Genomic DNA, 12,297 nt, shown 5'->3' on the forward strand with positions numbered 1-12,297 from the left:
TGTCCCCCCACGTCATCAGAGAAAGTTTCTAAGAAAAGGTAGATTTGGAACTAATTGTGGAAGGAGGAAAAGAAGGATAAGAAGGCACGAATCTGGTGAATATGAAGTAGGTATAATCCCAGGAAAAGGGAATATTTGTTTAAAAGAAAAAAGAAGAAGGAATGAGGAAACTTTCGCCTGAGCAAGTCCCAGGTTGAAATAAGACATGATAAGTAGAAGACCCTTTACGCTTATGGGGAGGTGACTTTAACGTGAGAAATTTAATGTGGAGGGAAATAAATCTTTGGTGCTCTTCGAATCAGGAACAATATCATCAAGATGAAGGATACATCAACTCTATCCGGGCAGGCATATTATTAGCATCATGCTCCAAAGGGGCTAACCAGCCATGTTATACCAGGAAGGTATTTTATAATGAAGGTTTTCATTGACATCCTTTCTTTTGGATAAATAAATAAAATTGGAAGAGGACTATCTAAAATGCTTAAGAGAAGGAGCGCCTTTCAAATTACGTAACTGTTTACATATGAGTAGTTTAGATCTTCAAATAACGTGTTGAATTGAGTAATTGAGTACAATGTGTTAATCATAAATACTTTTACCTATTCCTTTAAGCTGTTCCTTATGGATCTCTACTTAGGAAACTATTGGGATTTTTAGCTTTATGGGAATTACTGCATAAACTTGAAAGAAATGAAATTGTATTTTCATGAAAATAGTCTATAATTTCATAAATTGTATTTTTCTGGATTAATCTCTCTTGAGTTGGTCACGCATGGTGCATACTGTGCCTTCCCCTGCTGTCCAGAGGATAATTCCCCGCCCACAGATTCTCACTGAGGGAGCAGACATATGTGACCAAATTGTACCACTTGACAAAGCCAGGCACAGCTGAATGGACCAATGGTGGGTACCAGACCCAAGAACAGCCGATCCACAGGCTGATTGTAAACTAAGAGGAAAGTCATTGCAAAAGAGCTCCCAATCAGAGAAAAATGATGATCAACTGGACCAACCAGACGCCCTCTCAGGAATCTGAATTATGACATATGGGGAGAGAAACAGTCAGCTGGTAGTAGGTGGATATGTGAACATACCACAAAAGGGAGTCAGTGAGGAAAGTGTCAAAGTGGCTGAGGGGGACTGTGGGGCCAGGGCAGGGGACAAGAAGCTCCTTCCAGTGCCTGACAGTATTCCATCTCAAGGAAGCTGACTGAGTGGCTGTACTGGGTTCCTGGAGAGAATTTTGTCTCCCTGCTGCCATATGTAACCTTACAACTCCATTCCTGAAACAGCCTGAATGAGACACTTGCAATCCCCCAGATCTAACTGATACACAGTCCAAAATTTGGAAAAACTGTGTTATAAACTTCAGAGGCAATTTGGTGCAAAGAGGTTCTTTACCTTTACTGATTTTAGGAAAAACATTTTGGGAAACAATATTAGCCATCGTATATTGCTTCAATGGGTTTATTAAAATCTGTCAGCTGACTCAACAGAAATATCTCCTGCCTGCAAAACAAAACAAAATTACGTTGTCATCGTCATTTTTGGAATAAAAACTAGGAGCATTAGTGATGCTGGTTTTCTTCCAGGGCAGATGTAAGGGTGCATGGTTTGATGCTCCCTCTTGTGGATGCAAAAAAATCAATAACCAATCTACAGATAGGAAGAGAGAGTGATGTTTGTTGAGCCTAATTGTAAGGGCGAGCCCGGAAGCGCTTTCTTCCCTGGAGCAGAAAGCACTCTGGGAAAGTGCTGCTTACAGCATGATTATGTGCCATTTCCGAACGGACAACATACATCAAGCATGATAGGAATACAATTTTTTCCCCCCAAATCACCAGGAGATGTTTTGCTGTAGTTTAGCACATACACAGCAGGTCAACTTGACCTTAGTTCTCTGGGACGGAAAGCTTATTTTTAAAGAAGTACTAGTATCAATGTCAGAGAGAAGGAGACATCCTCGCTGTCTTTAAAGAGTGCATTCTTTACCTTGAGAGAGTGTTCGAAGCAGATGGACACTGTGTGTTTGGTGGACCATAAGTCAGGCTGCTCTGGGAAAAACAAGTTTTAGGCCAAATCAGATTTAAACCAGAATGGCTTCCACATATACCCCAATATATGAAAACTTCTTATTTTCATCACTCTCAAATTAGGTTCTTTATGTGGTTTGTTAAAAAGTATGCCGCCTAATTGATAGGTCAGAGTCCTAATATTTAAACATTTTCTCTCAATTTTTAATTACCAATGAGGGTAGAAGGTGAAACTCTTTGGTCATTTACGTAGGCACTGGTTTGTGCTAAGAACATTGCTTAGGGCACAGATTTCAAAAAGGAGCAGATCATTTGAGTGTAGCAGAAAAATATCTGAAAACATTGGAACATGGTGTAAAAGATGAGTGGTTGGGGACCTAGATTCTAGTTGGTTCTGCCACTAACAAGCCATATTATCCTTGGCAAGTCCCTTTCCTCATCCGTAAAAGGGAGCTGAAATTGAGTGTTCCTCAAATTCTCTCCATTGGGTTATCTCACCCACAAAAACCTAAGCTCCACCAAAGCCACGGTGTCTGCCTTGTCTGACCAGGGCTGCGTCTGAGAACAGTTCTTGGTTGCTTGCCGATGCTCAGGAAATATTCGTTGCTATTGAACAAGCCATGCTGTACATTGATCCTTAAAAAGGCTCCCTTCCATGCAGAGAGCCTTAGCTATTTTTCAAAGTGCTTTCATGTAGCAGGAGCTCAACACTCACTGGTCTGAAATATCACATTTTGTTCTCAGGGGGTGCACACCTTACTTGTTAATATAGAGATACAGGCATAGAGAAGCCTCATAGAGCGGGAAGAGGAGTGGCCGACAAGTCGGAAGACCTGGCCCACCATTAACTGCCATGTGGCTTGGGTCAAGTCATTCCATTTCCCCAAGGTCCTGTTTTCTCATCTGTGAGATAAGCAGATTGAATTAGATCCTAAGAATGCTTTTGGTTGCACACCTCTGACTCTGGTCCTGTCATACCTATTACATATAACAAATGGGTGTTAAGGACAGATGAATCCATTGGGAAGGATGTGGGGCTGCATGAAGAATGAAGGCAAGGTCATTAATGCAGAGGCGTCAGTTCATTAGAAACATCAAGACAGGCAGACTCTGCTTTTTATGTGCCCCATCTAAAATCCTTTATGAGCATCAACTGGGATGGTCCTCCTTTGCTATTATTAACTCATCAAAGCAGGTCACTGAGCTTAGCCACATCTGCCACCATACCCACTGTCAGGGGATGCTAACACCCTGGGAGAAAGCCTGCCACCTTGCAAGTCCAGGAAATGTCCGTATTATTTAAATTGCCCAACTGTGGGGATCCTGATGATTCTGTTATAAATTTTATTGCAAATTCTGGGTCAATCATATATAGGAGCCCTTTATAAAAAATGACAAGAGGATTAATCCAGTAGTAAGTTGCCATCAATCTCTAAAGTTTTTCACCTTAGCATGACCCTAATTTCTTCAGACCAAGGTCTTTTGGCAACATTAATAGGAGGCACCAAATTGTTCTAGCATTGCTAGGGAAGGGAAGCATTCAGTTACATGAATGAAGAAAGAGACACCAGTCAAGGTAGGGTGGCCAGCAAGACTGTAATTACGCTTGAAAGGGAAGTCTTCTGATAAAGGGTCCAGATGGATGGAATGGAGTAGAAGGCAGAGTAGGAAGGATGAGCCGATGCTTGGCTGGCAGTGTGCCTCTGTGGGCTCCCCAGTGGCCCATCGGGGCTACTTTAGGATGGTCTTCTGGGTTTTCACTGCTCATACTTCCTGTGGATTTTATAATCCTGCATCTTGCTGGGGGCTTAGTTTAGCCCGTGGGATGAAATACTCTTGTGAGGTATTAACAGTCTGGAAAGGAAGAAATACTATCATTAGCTTTCCAAGTCAACATAGGGGATATACTCTCAAGAACTATGTTTGAAATATTATCCTTTCACCATCATTTAATCCTTTGTTAATAAAAACAAATATTGAGCCTACTCATCTCACAACTTCTTTACCCTCTTCCCTCTTAGCCATTAACAAGAATCTTTTTTCAAGATTCTTGAATAGCTGATCGTGGAAATTGAAAGTAATCCAAGAAATTCTTGGAGGGGATAATAAAGATTTTCTCATTGTGTAAACGCCCTCCAGAGGGTTAATTACAGCAAATGATACAGCTATGTCCTGGTCGGTGTGTCATTCCGGGAAAAAGCAAGGTCTCAGATAACAGACCAGAGGGATTAGCCTGGTTAGAGTTGCTGGGTACAGTTCATTGAACAAACAGTCTGAGCATGACTTTCACTCACGGATTCTGGTTACTTGTGATCCCCCTAATACGAGAATTGCGTCCTAATGCTGTATTTTTGGCTGTCCAGATTGGTGTGTCTTCAAGCCATCACGGCACAAATGCAAGTTACCTCCAATTCTGTTCAGCAGTGCTCCCTCTGTTTTTGCCTGAACGGATTAAAATTGGTACACCCATCTGGGCATCCAGATGATGATGACAGTCCTAGCCCAGTTCTCGGGGCAGCTTGGACTGCTGGAGCTGGATGGTGACTCAGAGAGGCAGCCCGTGTGGCTCAGGGGATAGATTTAGACAACTGATACTAAAAACAGATCCAACACTCATGCATATTTACAATCCCCCGTTGTCCCCAAGGCAGAAGTGGTGACCCTCCTCCTCTTTACCCTCACACAAACCCTTCAAGCTGCCTTTTCTCTCCAGGGACATTCACCTGCGTCAGAATATATCACTGATGGCAGCGGCAGTAGGGATTGGGAGGGGCTCGAGCAGAGGCAAAAGGCATGACTCGCCTCTATTCTGCTGCCCTGGTATGGCTTAAATCTGGATGCTTAAGCTCCACAGGCCTGTAGGGATGACCCTGCCCTGCCTCTCCTCTCTGAGGTCAGTAAAGGCACTGGAAACGAAGCCTGACAGTTGTCCTAAGAAGGAGTGCTGCTTTGTCCCTCCTTGGTGAATGTAGACGAGCACATTTACCTGCAGCTGAATGGGGGTACCATATGAAGTTAATGCTACATCCTCCTCAGCTCCATCACTGTCTCGGGCTGAAAGCCAAAGGAGGGAAGGGCTGGGTTAGTGTCAGAGATTCACCTGGAAACAGCACATGAGGATTATGAGAAGACTCAATGGCTTGCAAAGAGGCCCCTGATGCTTTAGAAAGGAATTCTCCATTGAGGCTGTTTTTTTTTTTCTAAAAAAATATGATTTAAAAAAGAGTGTTTTTAAAGCTTATGAAGAAGGTTGTATATGGATAGTACTTGTGTGTTCAGGAGAAGCACATCTGTGTTAAGTAATTGAAGAGACTGAAGATTCGCCACCACTTTCTAGAGAAAGACTGCCAGCGCTGGGTCAGTGTCTTTGTTCTCTCCATATGGCATGCGTGACCTTGGGCATCTCACTGTCTTCAACAAATAAATAAACAGCCTTAACTAGATCATCTGTAGAGTCTCTTTAGGCTTGATACTGTGCAAGCTTTGATTCAATTAAAAAAAAACTGGTCATAATAAAAAAGATCCCCAATTTTATACTGTCGTTGAATAATCACACACAAGGTTACTTGTTTACCGTCTCTTTCCTCTACAAGACTGTAAGCTCTGTGAAGACAGGAGCTGTGTTTGTCCCTAAGGCCAGGCCCTTGTTTGATGGTCAGGGACACAGCCACGTCACTAGTGTCCACACTTAGCGGCTATAGTGTTGGGTACGTGGACGCTGGAGCAGGATGGCTCAGCTCTCTCACTTGTTAGCTGTGTGACCTAGGGCCAAGTTCCTTAACTTGCTGTTGTCTTTGTTTCCTGATGGGAATAAAAGAGGGATCATGATGATCATAATAGTAAATGTATTTCATAGGGTTGTTTTGAAGATTAAATCAATTAATATACAGTACAGAAGGCTCTTGGAATAAGGCATGATATATAGAAAACACTAGTGCTATCCTTCATGTATTACTACTGGTGGTGGTGCTGATGGTGATGTTATAATTGATGCTCTGACAGCCTCCTTTACTCGCATTTTTTTGAGGGGTTGGATCCTGTGAGATATGAAATACTCTTCTTTCCTTCACATCAGGATGAATGGAATTCCTGTTTTAACTTTGCTCCTTGTGGCATGACAAGACTTCATACTCAGCCCTTTGGTAACCAAGGTTCATCCAACATTCTCATCAAACCAGATCATAAATTAGAGAAGCCTAATTCTCCAGCTCTAGTTATTGTTCACGAATTTACCAAAAGGCTGATGTTTCTGTTTCTCTATAAATCCCACAACCACCTCATGGTATGAAGTCTGAGTTAAGTATGTAAGTCCTTACGCTTACATGAGGAGGACGCAAGGACATTACAATCATCGCTTAAAGACAAGGAACCTGAGCTCCTAGAACGTGGGGAGCTTGTTTGGTCTCCAGGTTGGTTAGAAGCAGAGCCGAGCCTCAAAGCCAGGGCACATGAGGCCACAGTCTGCCCTCTTCCTGCTGCCCGACGCTGCCCAATTAGCTCGTGCTCCCTGAATCTTTCTGAATGTCATTGTCCTTGCCTCATCTGTCCTCAGACCAAATGAATCCTGCCCAGACTCACTGTCCTGCTCCTTACTTTGTGCCAGGTCTCTCTCTGTGACCTGTAGCTCTTGAGGGTAAAAAAGAGCGGTTTGTTCCTGTGAAAGAACAAACAAAAGTTTCACCACCTGGGATGTGTAAATTGGGCTTCTCCTTGTAAGGTGGGTGCCTTGAAGAAAAAAATGTCGAGAATTGTCCAAAAGGGCTATGTTCAGCAAAAGCTGGTATTTGCTATAAGGAGAACAACCTGAAGGGCGCATGTTTGCAGAACCTTTTTCTCTAGGTTCACATCATTTTATAGTCATTGACCCATTTTCACATTGCACAGACTCATTATTTGTGTCTTAATACCTTCAAAAAGAGTCATAGTAGGTTTGTCTGTACACATTCAAACACTGGACGGGAAAATGCCCACAGTAATGTAATACTTTCAAACATACATGGGTCTTGCTTTTAGCAAACTTGAGATAACAATGTTCTAATTAATCTAAGACAGATAAAGTAGGAAATAATTAGAACTGGAGCTTTCCCTTCATAAACAAAGATTCATGGCTAGTATTCTGTGTTTAAGATCTCTGCAAATTTTGTCACATTTAAAATTCTCAGTTAAAAGAGCAACTGATTTCAAAAGTTCAATCAATACACAGTTTTTTAGGAACACATTTATAACCTAGGGCAAAGAATGTTTATACCTATTTGTTTGGTGTCCTGTAGTCACATGCTTGCATGCATTTTCATTCTCCATCCAGATGTTTTTATATCTTGGAATTAAGTCCATAAGCCACTTCAGAGAGATAAAGTCTAATCTTCTTTAGAAAGACTTCCAGGGAAATAGAGTCCTTAATCTTCTTTGCTGATCTATTTCAGTGTTTACCAACTCTTATTTTCATATTTAACCTAAATCCTTCATGCTTTGGTTTGAGTTCATTTCTACCCATTGTCTTTAGTTGGAGACAGAAAGCCACAGGACGACAGCCTCTTGGAGAGGTCTTCATACTTGTGAAATTCCCTGCTAATCCCCTCTTGTCTTACTCTTCTTTCAACTGAATAATTCTGGTCCTACAACCCAGTAGTAAATCAAATAATTATGTGGCTGGAGTCACAGCTACAAACAGTATCAATCAGAAGAGTCACATGAAAAAATGCATGCCTCATGGACTCAAACAAAATGTGATGTTTTAGTACAGAATTTAGAGACAACTTGAACAGTCCATGAGAAAGGCACATTAAAAACTGCCATTTTGGTTTCATTGCCTTAACCTTTCCTCAAAGGTCAGGCATTATAGCCCTTTAATCAACTTTGTGGTTTTCCACCGAGCTCTCCAAGTTCCCCACACTTCTCATGAGTGGATTCCAGAACTGGAATGGGTATTCTTGTGAGAGCCTGATTGATGCTAAGGACAACAGCCTGATTGTTTTTGCTGACCACAGGTCTGTTTATAGAGCACTGGGGTTGTTTCTCCAGCAGACAGAACAAAGACAGTGGGGAACTGCTTTCCCACTGTCAGCTCATGACCTACAATAACACTTAGGATTTTTCAAGTTTTTATTATACTGTACTTGTCAGGCTTTTATCTATTTTGTGTCTATTTGTATGTTTTTTCTAGCTAGGTGTAATCCTGTAGTTTTTATTGAGTTTTAATTATTCTTCTAATTTTTAATATTTGTACTTATCCCAAGTGACCTAAATTCTGATTCTGCTCTCTAAGCTTAAGTTTCTTCTTCTTCTGCCCAATTTTGGAGAGCAATCTATATGTTCTTTACTACACTATCAATGTTTTTCAGAATATCAGCTTACATTGACACGGATTATCACTGGCAGACTATTTCCTGCTCAGAAATGGATTTTCTAACCATACTCCAGAAGTAAGGATAGTACCAGGAAGCATTGTACTTTGCAAGCCCTTGCTCTTCCACTAAGACACTCCTTAGAACGCTTTAAACACTTGCCTAATATTTATGGGGCAAAGACTATCGATCATTACGAGTCACAGTGTGTTTTGGATTATTATGAAACTCTAAGAACTTCTCTCTTCTTCTGACTTTCGTTTCCTGAAAACATACAACTGTAATGAAAGAAACACAAGAAGTTTTGTCCTATCTTCTGGTGAGAACTATGAGAAGTAGTTTCAAGAAAGATTGGCTCTGCAATTCTGCCACAAACCTTAGTGATCTGATGATGCATCATGAATAAGCAATGAAAAATTGTTATAAGGAGAATGTATAGTGTCAATTTCTGACTCTTGGTCAACTAAACCGAAAAGAATTAATGGGTGCATCTATCCGAACAGGATTTAATTTGACTGTGTAATTAGCTATAGATTACAGCTCAAAAAAGTGTGTGCACTTAAAAGGAATGCTTCTATTAATTTTTCTGAGCCTGGTGAACATTATGTACTACACAATATACAAAATAACATCATCTTTGCACATTAGAAATAAATTGTGAGGAATTAGATGCCTATTAACACAGAAAAATTTATGTAAAACTAGGAATAATAGGCCAGATGTTTCAGAGAGGAATTAATGGGTTGTGACATATTTCCAGATAACTGAAATTAGCCACTATTTCCTCCATGTTGTTGGGGTCCAAGCCTCCTTGTTGCCATGGATAATATAAAAGAATATATTTTATTCTTTAACAATGTATAATCAGGTGGCTTGGTCTTACATAAGGATAAAAATCTGACCTAGAAATTATTATGAAACTGTCACATAGGCAAGTTTCTTTACTTCTACTAATGACTATACATCTGAGCCTTTATGCAGAATTCTGATTTAATGGCTCTTCCTGTCACTTTTTGTAAACCTTGAAGGCTTCCAAGCAGTGAATGATTTGAAAAGTAGGAATCCAGAAGTTATTGTGCTTTGTGACTTCAGTGAGGTGATGAGTCCTACGAATCAGTTTATGATGATGTTTGGACAAGTTAGCCTTGAGACAAATTTAAAAAATGTCAATCACTGTTGCCAGGATCGACTTTTGCACTTGACAACTGAAACATCTGGACTTAGCATCATATGTCATGCCACTGCATTCTCCATGCCTAATTGGGGGCTGGTTAACTCATTTTATAGTGAGGGCCTTTCTTTACCCAGCAGGAGCACTCAGAGCCACACTCTCTTTATTTAGGGCCTTTGATTTATTTCTGTCTTGGCCTCTACCCATAAATCTCTGCATTTCAGAAGAACTGATTTTAACCTTGACTCCGGGTCTCTTTATCTCCATGCTTGAACTATTATGTCACCCACCTAAATTCTGACCATTCCCTTTTTGTCCTCTTGGTTCATCCTGTTGCCCCATTTCTCTCCTGTTTCTCCCACGGGAGAGCCTCCCCGTTCCCTGATTCGCCCGGGGAAGTACCTCTTGAGAGTTCCTGGGTCTCGGCTCTGAAGCTGCGTTGGTAGGCTGGGACTGGACAGGCATCGCCTTGTACAGGGCAATCCTGCTTACACGATCTGTAGAGAATGCAGAGCTCGGGTACGATGTACAGCAGCAGGAAAACCCAAGCATTGGTGACCAGGGCAATGCAGATGACAGCGTCATCCCACTGGGGCTGCCGCTGGAGCTGTGGGTTGCCTCTCATGAGCATGGAGATCCACACCACCCAGATAATGATGGAGATGAGCACGGTGACGAAGATGAACCTTCCATGCTGCTTCCAATTCTCACATGGGCCACAGAAAGTGGCTTTGGAGACAAAGAACGTGAGGGCCATCAGGAAGAGGACGTAGACCAGGAGTACAACAAAGTCCACATTGAGCTGATAGGGTGTCAAATGCACAAACTTCGTACCTCTGGTCATCATGAGAGTCACGTACTCAATGGCAATGATCGTCTGCAACAGGCTGACACCAATAGCAATGCACAGAATTGTCGTCCAAGAGAAGGAGACTCTACCCCGGACCAGCTTCACCAGGTTGGAGGCATGAGCCAAGAGGCATGAGAAACAGAGAGCAAAGAGAACCCCAAAGAGAAAGTAGCGTACAGGGGCAGTTTGCTGGTTGAGCTGGATGATGAAGGCAAAAGCAAGGCTAAAGAGCCCCAGCACACCCAGCAGGAAGAGGAACTGCGTGGGGAGGACGTTCCACTGGCTGCAGTCTTGAACCCTTCGCATGAGGAAGAGAAATGCCAAGAGTAACATAATTGTAACCACTATGCCAATTGCTGCCAGGGACTCTAGAACAATGCCCCATGCCCCCTCAGTGTCACAGAGGAGATAATAGCCCCCAGTGGACTCAGTGCAGTCCTCATACATGGTAACTGTAAGTAGACCTCGTGAGAATGGTCTTCTGTTCTCCTGCAGAAAAAAGATGAGACAAACTTATGACTTTACCTCTACCCATGAGAACCCCTTTTGGGTAGTGCTATGCAGTCACTACAATGTCTCTCATTCCCAAATAAAGACATCAGGACATACTGAATGAAATCGCTCAAAACTATCAAACCCTCGAAACTATCTTAGCTCCATCCTGCTGGGAAAAGCAGAACAGTCTTGGGAACTCCAGACAATTCATCCATTTCCACATCATGATTTCCACCAAGGCTTTTTGAAGCCGAAGGCAGAATCTTTCTCATAAAATGGGGTGGGCAACAATGTTTACATGATTGATGGGATTCCAGTTATATCAGGCTCCAGAACAAGGGTTGTCAACGTTAATGGATCATCTGATCATTCAAGGCACTGATGCGCTTCTTGAAGGAGACAGGCAGATGATTTTTCCTAGTAACTCCTAATGACTGTTCCTTCTTTGAATTCAAGTCAATCCAAGGCAACATGTTATTGTTTCAAGTACTCACTATTTGTTCATCAAAGAACTATACAAAATGGTCCCTGCCTTCAAATAACTTTTCAGACAGTTTAGCATCAAAACCTATGTCTTAACTGAGATTGTCTGGGAAAAAATTCTACATATTCATTTGGAGAAAAGTACCCTGTAATTGAATACCCCTAACTCCACTCCCCTTCACTTAGTCCCAAGCCAGGCTGCCGGAGTGGTCCAGTTCATAGCTGAGAGAATGGCGCTTCATTCCGACTTACCTTCACTGTGTCCACGCTGCAGGCTGAGGCTGGAGTGGCTGCGAGGTTGTAACTGCCAGTGAGTAAGAAGGAGTCGACCTCAGCTTCTTTAATCACTCCCCAAATGGGCGGAAGGACTGGAGGCCCTTACTCAGATTCCTGCAGCGCCCATAAAAAGAACCAGAAGGTCAGAAAGACACACCTATTCCAGTTTCACAGCAACGTTTCTACAGAGATTTCTTTGGTGAGAATAATTATTTTTCGTTCTACTGCTAACCAGGAGCCCCTTGGCCTTGGGGAGATCCTGATGGGGGTGTGAGTTTAGGAAACACTGCTTCCTCTCCATACTCTAACGGGCTCAGAAAGCTGCGAGAGGTCTTTGTTGGCCTTACATGAGGACGCTTCACTCTTCTGATCTACTCCTTAAAAAGCCATCTCCAGAGTCTTTCTTACATCTTGATTTTGATCATAAGATCGAAAAGAGCATCCATTCAACAAAGGAGTAGGAGTTTTACTGGGCCGTAAAGAAGGGTTACGTGCATTAAAAAGGCCAGTGGTTGACAAAATTGTGAATTAAGGGAAATTTGTTTTCTCTACTCTACCACTCTGTTTTCCTCTCCTTTGGAAGTCCTCAGGCCTTGGCTGTCTCTACTTGGACCAGCTCTTGCTGGTATTGTGAAGGCTTTG

At 42.2% G+C, this 12,297-nt stretch overlaps 1 protein-coding gene across 2 annotated transcripts; it reads right to left on the reverse strand.

The window, feature by feature from the left end:
- Window positions 1-3,613: 3,613 nt before the first annotated feature.
- Window positions 3,614-11,751, reverse strand: GPRC5D (G protein-coupled receptor class C group 5 member D). Of its 2 annotated transcripts, XM_014834260.3 has the most exons (4): window positions 11,632-11,751; window positions 9,954-10,890; window positions 5,023-5,090; window positions 3,614-3,890 (listed from the first exon to the last, which is right to left on the reverse strand). In XM_014834260.3, the coding sequence occupies exons 2-4, from the start codon at window positions 10,846-10,848 to the stop codon at window positions 3,819-3,821; spliced, it is 1,035 nt and encodes a 344-aa protein (XP_014689746.1). In that variant the 5' UTR covers window positions 10,849-10,890; window positions 11,632-11,751; the 3' UTR covers window positions 3,614-3,818. The 2 variants fall into 2 exon arrangements, with proteins under 2 accessions (XP_014689746.1, XP_014689747.1); XM_014834261.3 differs by lacking the exon at window positions 5,023-5,090.
- Between the last annotated feature and the right edge of the window lie 546 nt (window positions 11,752-12,297).

This window comes from Equus asinus, chromosome 22, assembly GCF_041296235.1.
Source record: "Equus asinus isolate D_3611 breed Donkey chromosome 22, EquAss-T2T_v2, whole genome shotgun sequence".
In the NCBI taxonomy this organism is placed as follows: domain Eukaryota; kingdom Metazoa; phylum Chordata; class Mammalia; order Perissodactyla; family Equidae; genus Equus; species Equus asinus.